General features: G+C 44.8%; 1 protein-coding gene across 3 annotated transcripts in view; it reads right to left on the reverse strand.

The window, feature by feature from the left end:
- DNAAF9 (dynein axonemal assembly factor 9) overlaps positions 1-12,866 on the reverse strand; it is a 163,959-nt gene that overhangs the window by 77,875 nt on the left and 73,218 nt on the right. For 2 of the 3 annotated variants that reach the window (XM_008019482.3, XM_037990852.2), the window contains exons 11-16: positions 11,416-11,497; positions 9,477-9,513; positions 4,946-5,033; positions 3,658-3,734; positions 1,408-1,452; positions 975-1,020 (exon numbers count right to left, since the gene is read on the reverse strand). In XM_008019482.3, the coding sequence (XP_008017673.3) occupies positions 975-1,020; positions 1,408-1,452; positions 3,658-3,734; positions 4,946-5,033; positions 9,477-9,513; positions 11,416-11,497 (375 nt within the window). The remainder of the gene's footprint in view (positions 1-974; positions 1,021-1,407; positions 1,453-3,657; positions 3,735-4,945; positions 5,034-9,476; positions 9,514-11,415; positions 11,498-12,866) is intronic. The other variant, XM_037990851.2, reaches the window with a different exon arrangement.

Raw genomic sequence — 12,866 nt, forward strand, 5'->3', positions numbered from 1 at the left:
CATTAGCTGATTTCATCACTGTGTGAACATTATAGAGTGTACTTAAACCTAGATGGTATAGCCTACTATACACCTAGGCTAGCTGGTGTAGTCTACTGCTCCTAGGCTACAAACCTGTACAGCATGTTACTATACTGAATACTGTAGCCAATTATAACACAATGGTAATATTTGTGTATTTAGGCATATATACACATAGAAATGGTGAGTAAAAATACAGCGTTATGATATTATGGGACCACTGTTGTATCTGCAGTCCACTGTTGACCAAGATGTCCTTTTGTGGTACAGGGCTGTAGTTAATTTTCCCAGGTTCCCGGTTTTTGTTTGTTTTCTGAGACTAAATCTCACTCTGTCACCCAGGCTCGAGTGCAGTGGTGCAATCATAGCTCACTGCAGTCTCAAACTCCTGGACTCAAGTGATCCTCCTGCCTTAGCCTCCTGAGGAGCTCAGGCTACAGATGCATGCCACCACACCTGGCTAATTAAAAAAAAATTTTTTTTAGACACGGGGTCTCAACTATGCTGTCAAGACCGGTTTCAACTCTAGGTTCCCATTAAGGACATCAATGCAAGTCTTGGAACTCAAAGATGCCACTGAAAAACTTAAGTCTGTTAGTCAAGGCAGGCTTGTCCTGGACTCACATTTCGACACGAAGTCAGAGCAATCTCAGCTACCTATAGGAAGGCTTCATAACCCAGAAAGAGGTGCCTCCCAACACCTCAATTAAGACTCTGGACCCCGGGGAAGCCTAGGCAAGGGAGAATAGATGTGGGTGGGCCTGGCACAGCTACCTGGGTACCCTCAGTAAGCACAGGCTCACCACTGCTACGGCTCGGATAGGACTGAGAATAGATCAGTTTCTTCAGGTGGGGTGGGCTGCCCAAGACCCCCACCCACTCCCACCTCCTAACTTACAGATGTTCCTCTACAGGCCATTCCCAGCCAGCTGACCCATGACAACTCTGCTTACCGTCTTCACAAAGGATAAGCTATCTTCACTGTCCAGTGGTACAATTCTAGAAGAGGAAAGAGATGGAAGACTATGTTAAAGAGTTTTTAAGTGTACTTAAATTCACAGTGTTCGCTTTTTTCAACTTGGTAATGACAAGTCATAGACTTGGATTGCTCTTAGGGCCTTTCAAAACACTGGGCTGCATGTTTGTAGAATTGGTATGTGGGCCACTAAGGTGAGTATGTCCATCCCCACCTCTGCCCCTCAGCTCTGCAGTGGGAAGAACTCAGGGTACAGGGGCTCAGCTCAGCAGTCAGCCCAAGCCCAAACCTGGAGTGATGTCACTGCTAGGTGTGGAAGCATGAGAAAACCACTCATGTCAGCAGCCTTCCCCCTCTTTATCTTCCTAAAACTTGCTCCATATAAGGTTATACCACAATCATATACGCACCTTCCCTGATTATTCACAGCATGTATATGAAAAGCCATCTTGGAGCTGTGGACCAGAAACAAAACAAAAGAAAAATCAGTCTGCTCCTGCTCCCCAGACACCTGTGCAGGGTACCTGCTTGGGATTCTCAAGGCCACACAGTGAGGTGTGTGTCATCCTTGCTTTACCCAGATTTACCCTATTTTAGACACTTTCCCCAGGGTCCTACACCACCAGCAGGTATGGGGCCAGTGTCTAACTCTAATCACAGCCCTGCCTCTGTGCAAGTCCTAAGGACTGTCTTGACTCTTGGACAACAACAGGAGAAAATGACATGAGAGGACTGCTGCTCACTGCAGACTGAGAGTGACCCTCCATCCCTGCTCTAAGCACAAGCAGAGGCCATGTCTCTGCAACTCACAGTCAAATGCTGTGGAGTCAGGGGCAGGGTGAGGCCTTCAGAGCCAAGAAATAACTAGAAAACCCTTTTGGCTTACTCTAACTTGTGTAAGTGTAATTCCTTGCATTAACAAATACTAGATAGCTACACACTAATTCCTGTCTGCATTCATGGCTCCCATTCCTTCCCCTCTTGGGAGAAAGAGATCTGCTCATCTGAAGCAGTTCGAGGGTCCTCACTGAAGTAATATATATATATATATTTTTTTGAGACAGTCTCGTTCTGTCACCCAGGCTGGAGTGCAGTGGTGTGATCTCAACTCACTGCAACCTCCACCTCCTGGGTTCAAGCAATTCTCCTGCCTCAGCCTCCCCAGTAGCTAGGACTACAGGTGTGTAAAACCTCGCCTGGCTAATTTTTGCATTTTTAGTGAAGGCGGGGTTTTGCCATGTTGGTCAGGATGGTCTCGAACTCCTGACCTCAAGTGATTGCCTGTCTTGGCCTCCCAAAGTGCTGGGATGACAGGCGTGAGCCATCGCGCCCCGCCCTCAGTGAAGTAATCTTTGTGGTGAGAAAGGGGTGGGGCTCCAGGTGGAAGACTGGCCTGGGAGACTCTTCTCCCATTGACTGGTGTTTTCTCTTTGTGCCTTTCTCCAACTAGGGCAGACACCTAGGCCTAGGAGGCCTTGGGACTTAGAGGGGGCCTGCTCTGGGGAAGCTGAGTGGCCTAGGCAAGGGCCCAAGTAAAGGAGGAGTAGAATGACTATGCTAGCCATATTGATGGTAAGAGAGAATACCCCACTGTGACAGCAGCTAACGTCTATGTGCCCAATTGCTTTACAAGGTGGGTAGTTGAAGAAGCAGAAACAGACAGTTCCCTATCTTGCCCAAGGTCACACAGATGCAGACTGAAGGAGCGTTCTCAAATTCAGGTTGGCCAGAAACAGATAGTAAAGGGCAGCACAAGGTCTTAAGGGAACAGACTTCCATTATCGTTCCCCTTTCATGGCCAGGACAGCAAGATCCAGAAGACCCAGGGGAGAGAAGACCTGAAGCAAGTCTAAAGCCCTGCACCACAGAGTTCTGGCTTTCTTCCACTCGTGGGGCTGCAGAAATAGAATTCTTCTTGTTAGAACAATTAATTGACTAATCTTTCAAATACTCCAACTTATCACCCAGGACTGTAGATGTAAGAAAATGTGGGACATAGACCTGAGGCATCACAGGACATACCCTAGAAGTATTCTTAAATAAATTTTCCAGTATTGGTGTCTTTTGTATCCTTTGTATAAAAGTACACACAATGGTCCTCACATGAAACAGTGGGTTAAGTGGACTGGGTTCATGAAGATTTAGCTATGGATAAAGACTACAAAGAGATACACCGTGACATGCTGGGAGATGTGATGGAAAAATCACCAGATTCTCAGACCATGCAGACCCCAAGACACGGTGGGCTCAGGATTTCTGTCATTCAAGAGACAGATGAGGCCCAGTGCAAGTTTCTTCTAAGCAGTGACTATCTTCCTGTGCCCAGGGCCCCCTGCCCCTAAAAACCTCACCACTCAGGTCCCCAGCTTTGCCTTTCTAGCCTTGGAACCCAGGCTTGTCAAGTCTCTTGTGATGCTGGTGTTAATCTGCCTTGCATTCTAACCTCAGAACATGTGTGTGACTTTCTCAAATAGTTCCTGCATCTTTGGCTCTTTAGCTTCTAGGTAAAGGCTGAATCATGAATGACTCTCCTTGATACATCCCATTATTTTACTGAAACATTTCTCAAAGCGGAGATGAAATCTGAGTTATAAGGGAAAAAAGCAGCTTTCAAAAACAAAGAAAAAAATTCCTTATAAAAAATATCAGCCATTGCTTACCGCAGGGCTGCCTTAAACGGAATCAACTCAAAGGAATCTAACCCAGATCCCAGAGTCTGCTCTGCTACCTCCTTGGCCTGTAAAATAATAACAAGACAGGGACAATTAGCTTTCACAGCAGAAAAAGTACACATATCACTGATGGAAGGGCCCTCCTAACACTTGTCCAGGATCACACTATGCCCCAGTGTGCCCTTCCCATCTATGTGACTACTTGGAAGGCATGAACAAAGTGAAAGCATCATGTTAAGGGAAACAAGGGCCTGCTTTCTCCAGGCTAGGTTCACAGGACAAAACTGCATTCAGGCAGGTGTGCATTGGAACCTGACGTGCTGGATCCAGAGAAGTGACCAGCTGTGATGACAGCAGTGGAATGAGAGGTCTGTAAAAGTGCTTTCTCCTCCCCTCTTCCCCGGCAGGAAGAGGAAGGAACCTCTGCCCTCAGAGTTTTAGCCAGATGCTAAGAATATCCAAATAGCAAGAGTTACAAAAGATCAGTTAAAAAACAAAGATGTGAGAACTGATATTGAAGGACACCCCACTGCTTTGGACAAACCTTCTGCATGTAGTGGTTAAAGGGCGGAGAAATCCGGAGTCAGTACCAGGGATACAAGTTCAGTGAGGAGGGGAGATGGCAAGGAGCTGGTGACTACAGCTACAGTCTCTCTGATATCTACATCATACACAACCTTTCCAATGTCAAATGGCTTCCTTCAGAAAAGGTCCTATTGGCATTTGGGAGGCATCAAGCTGACTCTTCTCATCTCCTTACTGGGTCAGATATAGGAATCCAACTCAGGGCAGGTTAACCGCAAAACAGCAAGGAAGATAATGGTCAGAGAACGGGAACACATGTGCTTGTCTAGGAAAAGCAAGTCAGATTTTCTAATCTTTAGTTGTTTTTATTAAACACTGAGTTATAGGAAATCAAACTTACCGAACTTTATTAGAATTCACAGTAGAATAATCTATAGATTTTTTTTTTTCAGTTTTTAAAAGCCTTTTGTTTAAGCTATTCAACAAAACAATGTGCTACAGAATGATTTTTCCTTAACACAACCAGATGTCTACAAAGAAGCACCGATTAGTTGTCATCTACAAGACAACAGCAGCACAGTCACAGGCAGCAGAAGCTCAGTGCTCTCAAGGCTTCGCTCTGCCTGGTGTCAAAGAGGCCCAAGCTCGCACAAAAGTGAGTACTACAAGGTGTCCGAAGAAGAAACACATGGATAGAATGTTTTACATTAAAATAATAACTACTGGAAGAGAAACATGGTATTTAAATTACCTTTGTTAGACTGGAAGTTTTAGCATAACATGCAATGCCAACCACAACAGCCTCAATAACAGCAGCATATATCTGGGACAACAGCCTACTTCAAAAACAAAAAATAATGGTTAACATTACAGCATCATGAGGTTTTTGTCAAAAGATGCATGCACACAAATGACAACCCCTAAGAAACTGATTTTTAAGCAGAATGGAAAAAGGCAAAAATATAACCCACTGATTTCTAAACCTTTTAAAAGTCACATGCCTGGGCCGGGAGTAGTCGTTCAGGCTTGTAATCCCAGCACTTTGGGAGGCTGAGATGGGCAGATCGCTTGAGCCCAGGAATTTGAGACCACCCTGGGCAATATGGCAAAACTCCATCTCAACAAAAAATAAAAATAAATAAAAATAAAATTATCCAGGCGTGGTGGTATGTGCCTGTAGTCTCAGCTATTTGGGAGTCTAAGGCTGGAGGATCACTTGAGCCTGGGAGGAAGAAGAGGTTACAGTGAGCCAAGACTGTGTCACTGCACTCCAGCCTGGGTGACAGAGTGGGACCCTGCTTCAAAAAAAAAAAAAAAAGAAAAAGTCATATGCCTGGTTTGACTTATACTTTGCTTTTGTTATCACCTTAAGGAAGGTCGGCTCCTCTGAATTCTGCTCGAGACTGCCCCTCCCTGTTTGTAATCAAACAGAATAAAACTGTGTAGACTCCTTGACTCCTCTATGTGCAGGAGCAGCTACCTACAGACCAGGAATCCCTTCAGTGTTATCATACCCACTTGCTGCTTTTCCAGGGACCAACCACACTGTAGTTTCATATCGTCTTTTCACTAGACCTACTGAATGCTGGTCTATTACTGGAACCTCTGGGTAGGAGACCTCAGGGTGGAAGAGAGATGACCAGACTGAGGAGGGGCTGGGTTTTTCTCTGCCAGCCTGGACTGCCACGAAGGTCTCTAGAAAAACCAGTCTGGTTTATTTAGGGAACCGCCTAAGGTGGTTTTTCCACCTTGGCATTTACGGCTGGATAATTCTTTGCTGTGGGGTTGGTCCTGTGCATTGTAGGATGTTCAGCAGCACCCCTGGCTGCTAACCAGCATCCCTACCTACTAGATGTTTGGTAGCATTCCAGTTGTGATAATCAAAAATTTCTCCAGACCCTGACAAATGTTCCTGGGAGTGGGGAAAGATGGGGGAGGGAGCTATAATAGAATTTCCCTTGGTTGAGAATCACTGCCTTGGAGGAAGGAGGTGCAGGCTCTTCTTAGGACACTTATGAAGAGAAGGGGCTCATCCGAGGGGCCCTGAAAGGCCAAGAGAGGCACCTGGCAAGGAAATAACAAGGTCTCACCTAAAAATATGTCTATTTTTAAGTGCTCATCCAAGGGGCCCTGAAAGGCCAGGAGAGGTACCTGGCAAGGAACTGACAAGGTCTCACCTAAAAATATGTGTATTTTTAAGCCCATAAGAATATTTTAACAGGTAAAGGAAGGTGATAGGAGTTCAAAAGTGGGAAAAAATACAGAAATGATTGGTCTAATCCTCTCATCTTATAGAATAAGCAATAAGGGCCTCTGGAAGTAGAATAAGTTGTCTATTAAGTCACAGAAAATTCAAGGCTGACCCAAACTTAGATCTGCTCTCAGCCCGGTGCTTTTCCACTGTGCCACATCACATTGCCATCTCCTTCAATTTCCTTCTTGGCTCCTGCACCACACCTCCACAATGTAGGTAAGAGGTTAGGATTGAGTTGAAGAAAAAAGAACAGGGAGAGCTCATAAAACAAAATGACAGCTTCAAGTACCAATATATCCTGAAGAGTTCTGGCCAGGCCAGGGGAGGGCAGAGGGTATACCCTGGAAGGGGCCTAGCAGAGAGATGTGAATGAGCTTGGTGCCTTCCAGGTGAGACCAGAATCCTCTACACTTTGACCCTAGGGTGCAGTTTTAAAAATGCCAAACCCAAACACATGTAAAGATATCCCTCTCCTCAGCTGATTCAAACATCACTCAGTACCAACATTGGTCAGGCCTTCCCCTTGCTTGGTCTTCTCCTATACTGATCCTTACACAGGAGCTCAATACACAAGCCACATGACCGCTGACCCATAAAATTAAAAAGCCTGCATGGCTCTGTTGTCACTTTTTTGTTTCTTTTTTGAGACGGAGTCTTGCTCTGTCACCCAGGCTACAGTACAGTGGTGCGATCTCAGCTCACTGCAACCTCCGCCTCCCGGGTTCAAGCGATTTTCCTGCCTCAGCCTCCCGAGTAGCTGGGATTACAGGCTCCTGCCACGGTGCCTGGCTAATTTTTGTATTTTTAGTAGAGGTGGGGTTTGACCACCTTGGCCAGGCTGGTTTCGAAATCCTGACCTCGTGATCCACCTGCCTTGGCCTCCCAAAGTGCTGGGATTACAGGGATAAGCCACTGCACCCGGCCTCTGTTGTCACTTTCACTTGAATCCACGTGTTCCATTGGATCTGTGATTTGGCAAATCTTCCAACGTGCACCCGGTTATCACTCAATACCAGTCCCTGACATGGGGCATCAATGGATCTGGTTTAGGCAAAATGTTTAAGGGTCTAGCATAAGTATCCAGAACAGTGGCTAAGCAGCGCTGGCACAGCAGTACAAGCAGGCAACACTTGAGGAAATGGTTAACTTGTTGCTAAGGAAAGGAAATCCACAAAAGAACTATATACACATATGACTACAGCTTAATAATTTTTTAAAAAGCCCAGAAAGATACATACATATACATACACATATATACACGTACGCGTACACATTTTCTTTTTTTTGAGACAGAGTCTTGCTCTCTCGCCCAGGCTAGAGTACAGTGGCACTATCTTGGCTCACTGCAACCTCTGTATCCCGGGTTCAAGCAATTCTCCTGCCTCAGCCTCCTGAGTAGCTGAGATTACAGGCATATGCCACTACACCTGGTTAATTTTTGTATTTTTAGTAGAGATGGGGTTTTGCCATGTTGGTCAGGCTGGTCTCGAACTCCTGACCTCATGTGATCCACCTGCCTAGGGCTCCCTAAGTGCTGGGATCACAGGTGTGAGCCACCGTGCCTGGCCACACACACAAATTTTTGAGACAGGGACTCACTCTGTCACCCAGGCTGCAGTGTAGTGGTGTGATCTCACCTCACTGCAACCTTGACCTCCCCAGGCTCAGATGATCCTCCCACCTCAGTCTCCCAAGTAGCTGGGAATACAGGCGTGTGCCACTATGTACAGCTAATTTTTGTAGAGACAGAGTTCCATAAGATTTCCCAGGCTAGTCTCGAATTCCTGGGCTCAAGCCATCTGCCCACCTCGGCCCCCCACAGTCCTGGGATTTCAGGTGAGCCACTGCGCTCGGTCCCAGAAATATATAAAATAAGATACTAATGGGTAGTGCCAGACAGGAGGAATTATAGCTGATCTTAATTTTTCTCTAATTTCATATTTTCTGTAGTATGATTATATTTCTTCTATTATATTTCTCCCAGTACAACTTTGTGGGCCCTGCCCTAGTAATTCTGATTGTAATCTTGGGATTGGTCCTGGAGAACCTATATTTTAAAGAGATCCTTAGATGATCTTTTGTAGCCTCTCACTGCTGGCCATAGGGAAGTGCTGCTGATCTAGACCCTACCAAGTTAAGCTGCAGTATTTAATTAGGTAATAATAAAATTCCATTATATCCATATTGCTTTTTTGAATTTAATAGTTTCAGCACTAATGAGTTTATTTTCTGTCTGGTTTCCTGCTGTATGTGAAAGAAGAGAAGTCAACACTAGGTAGGCCCTTTCTCAGGTTGCACAGCCAGTGTTCACACCCTCTCACTATGTTCCACAGGCTTAAGTGTCAAATCCAGAGAAAAACACTCTTCAGACCAGTTGGGGTTTCACAAGATTCTCCCAATGGATTTCAGGATGGTTTATTCTTAGAAAAGCCCTTAACTTAAAAATGCATTATGTAGAAAACATATCAAGGGGAGTTACATAATATAAATGCATGGGTGTGCAGGTAGGAAGTCTCTGAGGTCTAGAGAGAAGAGCAGATGGCAAAGCTGGCAGGGTTCTCTGGCCTGAATACAAAGCTGAGAGAAACTTGGGAAACAACACAGTAATGTTCACGTCATAAACCAGATGTCTTTTTTTTTTTTTTTTACACAGTATCCCTCTGTTGCCAAGAGTGCAATGGTGCAATCAATCATAGCTCACTGAAATCTTGACCTCCCAGGCTTAAGTGATCCTCCCAACTTAGCCTCCCGAGTAGCTGGGACCACAGGTGTGCACCACCATGCCTGGCTAATTTTTTATTTTCTGCAGAGACAGAGTCTGCTTACGTTGCCCAGGCTTGTCTCGAATTCCTGGTCTCAAGTGATCCTCCCACCTCAGCTTCCCAAAATGTTGGGATTACAGTGCATGCCACCACACCCAGCAAAAGCAGATGTCTTAATCACTGTTGATCTCAAAATGAAGTACAGAGGATAGTCACAACTGAGTAACTCGACTTTGAGAAAGAAAAAATAAAATATGAAGACTTACATTTGTTCAGTTTTCTTGGGCAGCTTGCTGTCACCACCTGTGAAAGAGGCCCACTAAGAATGTGTCAAGAGCACAGGATATGCAAACACTTAACAAGGAAGCTAGAAATGCTTAATTTACCTGGAAGACATTGTCAAGAACAACATTTCTTTTTCTTTTCTTTTTTTTTTGAGACACAGTTTAGCTCTGTCACCCAGACTGGAGTGTAGTGGTGTAATCTCGGCTCACTGCAACCTCCGTCTCCCGGGTTCAGGCAATTCTCCTGCCTCAGCCTCCTGAGTAGCTGGGATTATAGGTGCACGCCACCATGCCCCACTAATTTTTGTATTTTCAGTAGAGATGGGGTTTCGCCATGTTGGCCAGGCTGGTCTTGAACTCCTGACCTCAGGTGATCCACCCACCTCGGCCTCCCAAAGTGCTAGGATTACAGGTGCGAGCCACCATGCCCAGACTATTTTTTTCTTTTAAGTTAAACACAGTACAAATACCAACAACAGTGGAACCTGGCCACTCCCAATAGCCTTCTGGATCTTCACCCGCACTTCCCACTTTTACAACCCACTCAGCAACATCACTAAGTACCAGAGATATGCGGAATCTTAGGTTCTGGAAGGTTTTTGTTTCTATTTTTAATTTTTTAAACTTCGAGGCATCAGTAAACAGGTTCAGTTCTACCTCTTGCTTTATCTCCTTAATAACCTGACCCAAGTTATGCTTCTTTCCAGAGTTTCCTGGCTTATTTAACATCATCCTGAGGTATTCTCCTCTGTGTAGCAATGCTGAGACCTGCATTCATTCCAGAGGTTCTTTTCCATGTGACTTTGGATACCTGCAACTTCTGGTTACCCTAGTAAGCAGGGCAGCCCCAGCCAGCCCAGCCTTTCTGGATGGCCCCACAGCATGCTCTTAGCTCCTAAGCACTCTTTTATTACGGCCTTTTCTCATTTTCCTCACAAGAACAGTTGAGTGGGCACCTGGCTGAGTCATCTAAATTCCCACTGTGGACCCTACCTCCTGCCTTTTTTTTTTTTTTTTTTTTTTTTGAGACGGAGTCTCACTCTGTTGCCCAGGCTGGAGTGCAGTGCCATAATCTCAGCTCACTGCAAGCTCCACCTCCCGGGTTCACACCATTCTCCTGCCTCAGCCTCCCAAGTAGCTGGGACTACAGGTGCCCACCACCACGCCTGGCTAATTTTTTTGTATTTTTTAGTAGAGACGGGGTTTCACTGTGTTAGCTAGGATGGTCTCGATCTCCTGACCTTGTGATCCACCCACCTAGGCCTCCCAAAGTGCTGGGATTACAGGCGTGAGCCACCCCACCCGGCCCACCTCCTGCTTTTTTGTTGTTATTAAGACAGAGTCTCACTCTGCTGCCCAGGCTGGAGTGCAGTGGCTCAATCTTGGCTTACTGCAACCTCCACCTCCTGGGTTCAAGCGATTATGGTGCCTCAGCCTCCTGAGTAGCTGGGACTACAGGTGTGTGTTAGCACGCCTGGCTAATTTTTGTATTTTTAGTAGAGATGGGGTTTCGCCATGTTGGCCAGGCTGGTCTCAAACTTCTGACCTCAAGTGATTTGCCTGCCTGTGCCTCCCAAAGTGCTGGGATTACAGGCGTGAGCCACCATGTCTGGTCTCTACCTCCTGCTAGCTTAAACCAGGTCTTACTCATCTTGGCCTCCCCTGTGACATCTAGCAAAAGGTTATACTCATGGTTAGACTTAATGTAGGCTGCACCAATCATCTTCCTCTTGAAACACATTCTGTGAGAAATGTGTTAGACATATCAACTATCCAGAAGTAATCAGAGAGGCAGCTGAAGGCCCACAAATTGGGTATCATGAGCTTCCAAGCAAAGCAGTGAATTTTGTGACAACTTCTAATTCATGGGAGAGACTATTCATTAGATAAGCTGATGAGATGACAACTTACAGGGACTTACCCAAGTAAGGAACATGAGTAGCTCCAAAAAAGTATGTTCTTGAACAAGCAAGAGGTCCCTTTGGTGAGACGCACTGGGCTACCTGGATGTCAGAAAAAAATAAAAATAAAAAAGGTGCAATAACTTATGTGTGTACTAGTAGATAAACAAAAAGTATAGAGTTAATGGAAATAAATTTTCTTTTGTTTTTGAGACACAGTCTTACTCTGTTGCCTAGGATGGAGTGCAGTGGCATAATCTGAGATCACTGCAACGTCCACCTCCCGGGTTCAAGTGATTCTCCTACCTCAGGCTCCCCAGCAGCTGGGACTACAGGCATGTGCCATCACACCCAGCTAATTTTTTATTTTTTTTTTGTATTTTTAGTAGAGACAGGGTTTTGCCATGTTGGCCGGGCTGGTCTCGAACTCCTGACCTCATGTGATCTGCCTGCCTTGGCCTCCCAAAGTGCTGAGATTACAGGCGTGAGCCACTGCATCTGGCCAGAAATAAATTTTCTTCTACAAAACTGATTTATTATTTTTTAAAGACATAGGGGAAAAGATGATCTTTAACTGTTTTTCCAAAGGTATCTTTTGGTGTGTGTGTGCGTGTGTGTTTGTGTATGTGTGGTTTAAAGTTTGGCTATACCATGAGGGTGCTGTTGGATACTCAGTCAGCCCAGGGATGCTAAGGGATACATGACTCAGAAGGATAAAGGAAGCAAGGTGTTTGGGTTTTGACTGTCAATACTCAGTCCAGAGTTTTCACCATGAAGACCCTGGCTGACATGACAGGCAGAGGTGTGGGGCAGCTCCAAATTCAGGAGAGGAGGGTGTTATCCACATCCCCACCTCCATTTGTATTTCATCTCTGTACATAGCCCCTGAGGAAGAGAAAATAAGTTCTTCTAGGTTTTCACATTTTTACTCTTCTTCCCTGTTAAGATGTCCATTGATACAGAGATAAAATAGATGTCCTTTCCTCTTCTGAAAATCCAACATCTCATGAGGGTTCCTAGAATAATAGGTATAAAATGCAAAAATACTACCACTGAGCTAAAGGAACATTAATAAGTACAATATACAAAAATAGCCAAATACAACACAAATATTCATTCCTTCTATTTTACTCAATTGTTTAAGACAACAACACTAGAATTCATGGCATTTTTCTGTAATATTGTGAATCCAAGTTACAGATTGGAAATAAGGACTTATTCTAACTAACCTATAAAAAAATTCACTAATAGTGAATATGATCAATATTGCCATGACGATGAATGAAAACTTAAGGAGATATTTCTAATTGCTGGCTGATAATGTATTTCCTCAATTAAAACATGTTCCTTGGATCTCCAAATTTTCCCTTATTAAAGGTTTTTGTTTTTTTTTTTAAAGGTGCCAAGTGTTCGTGCTATGCATTGAGTTAAAGTCATATGGTTTAAACCCCAGATTTGAAACGGCACAGTT

Source organism: Chlorocebus sabaeus, chromosome 2 (assembly GCF_047675955.1).
Source record: "Chlorocebus sabaeus isolate Y175 chromosome 2, mChlSab1.0.hap1, whole genome shotgun sequence".
Classification (NCBI taxonomy): domain Eukaryota; kingdom Metazoa; phylum Chordata; class Mammalia; order Primates; family Cercopithecidae; genus Chlorocebus; species Chlorocebus sabaeus.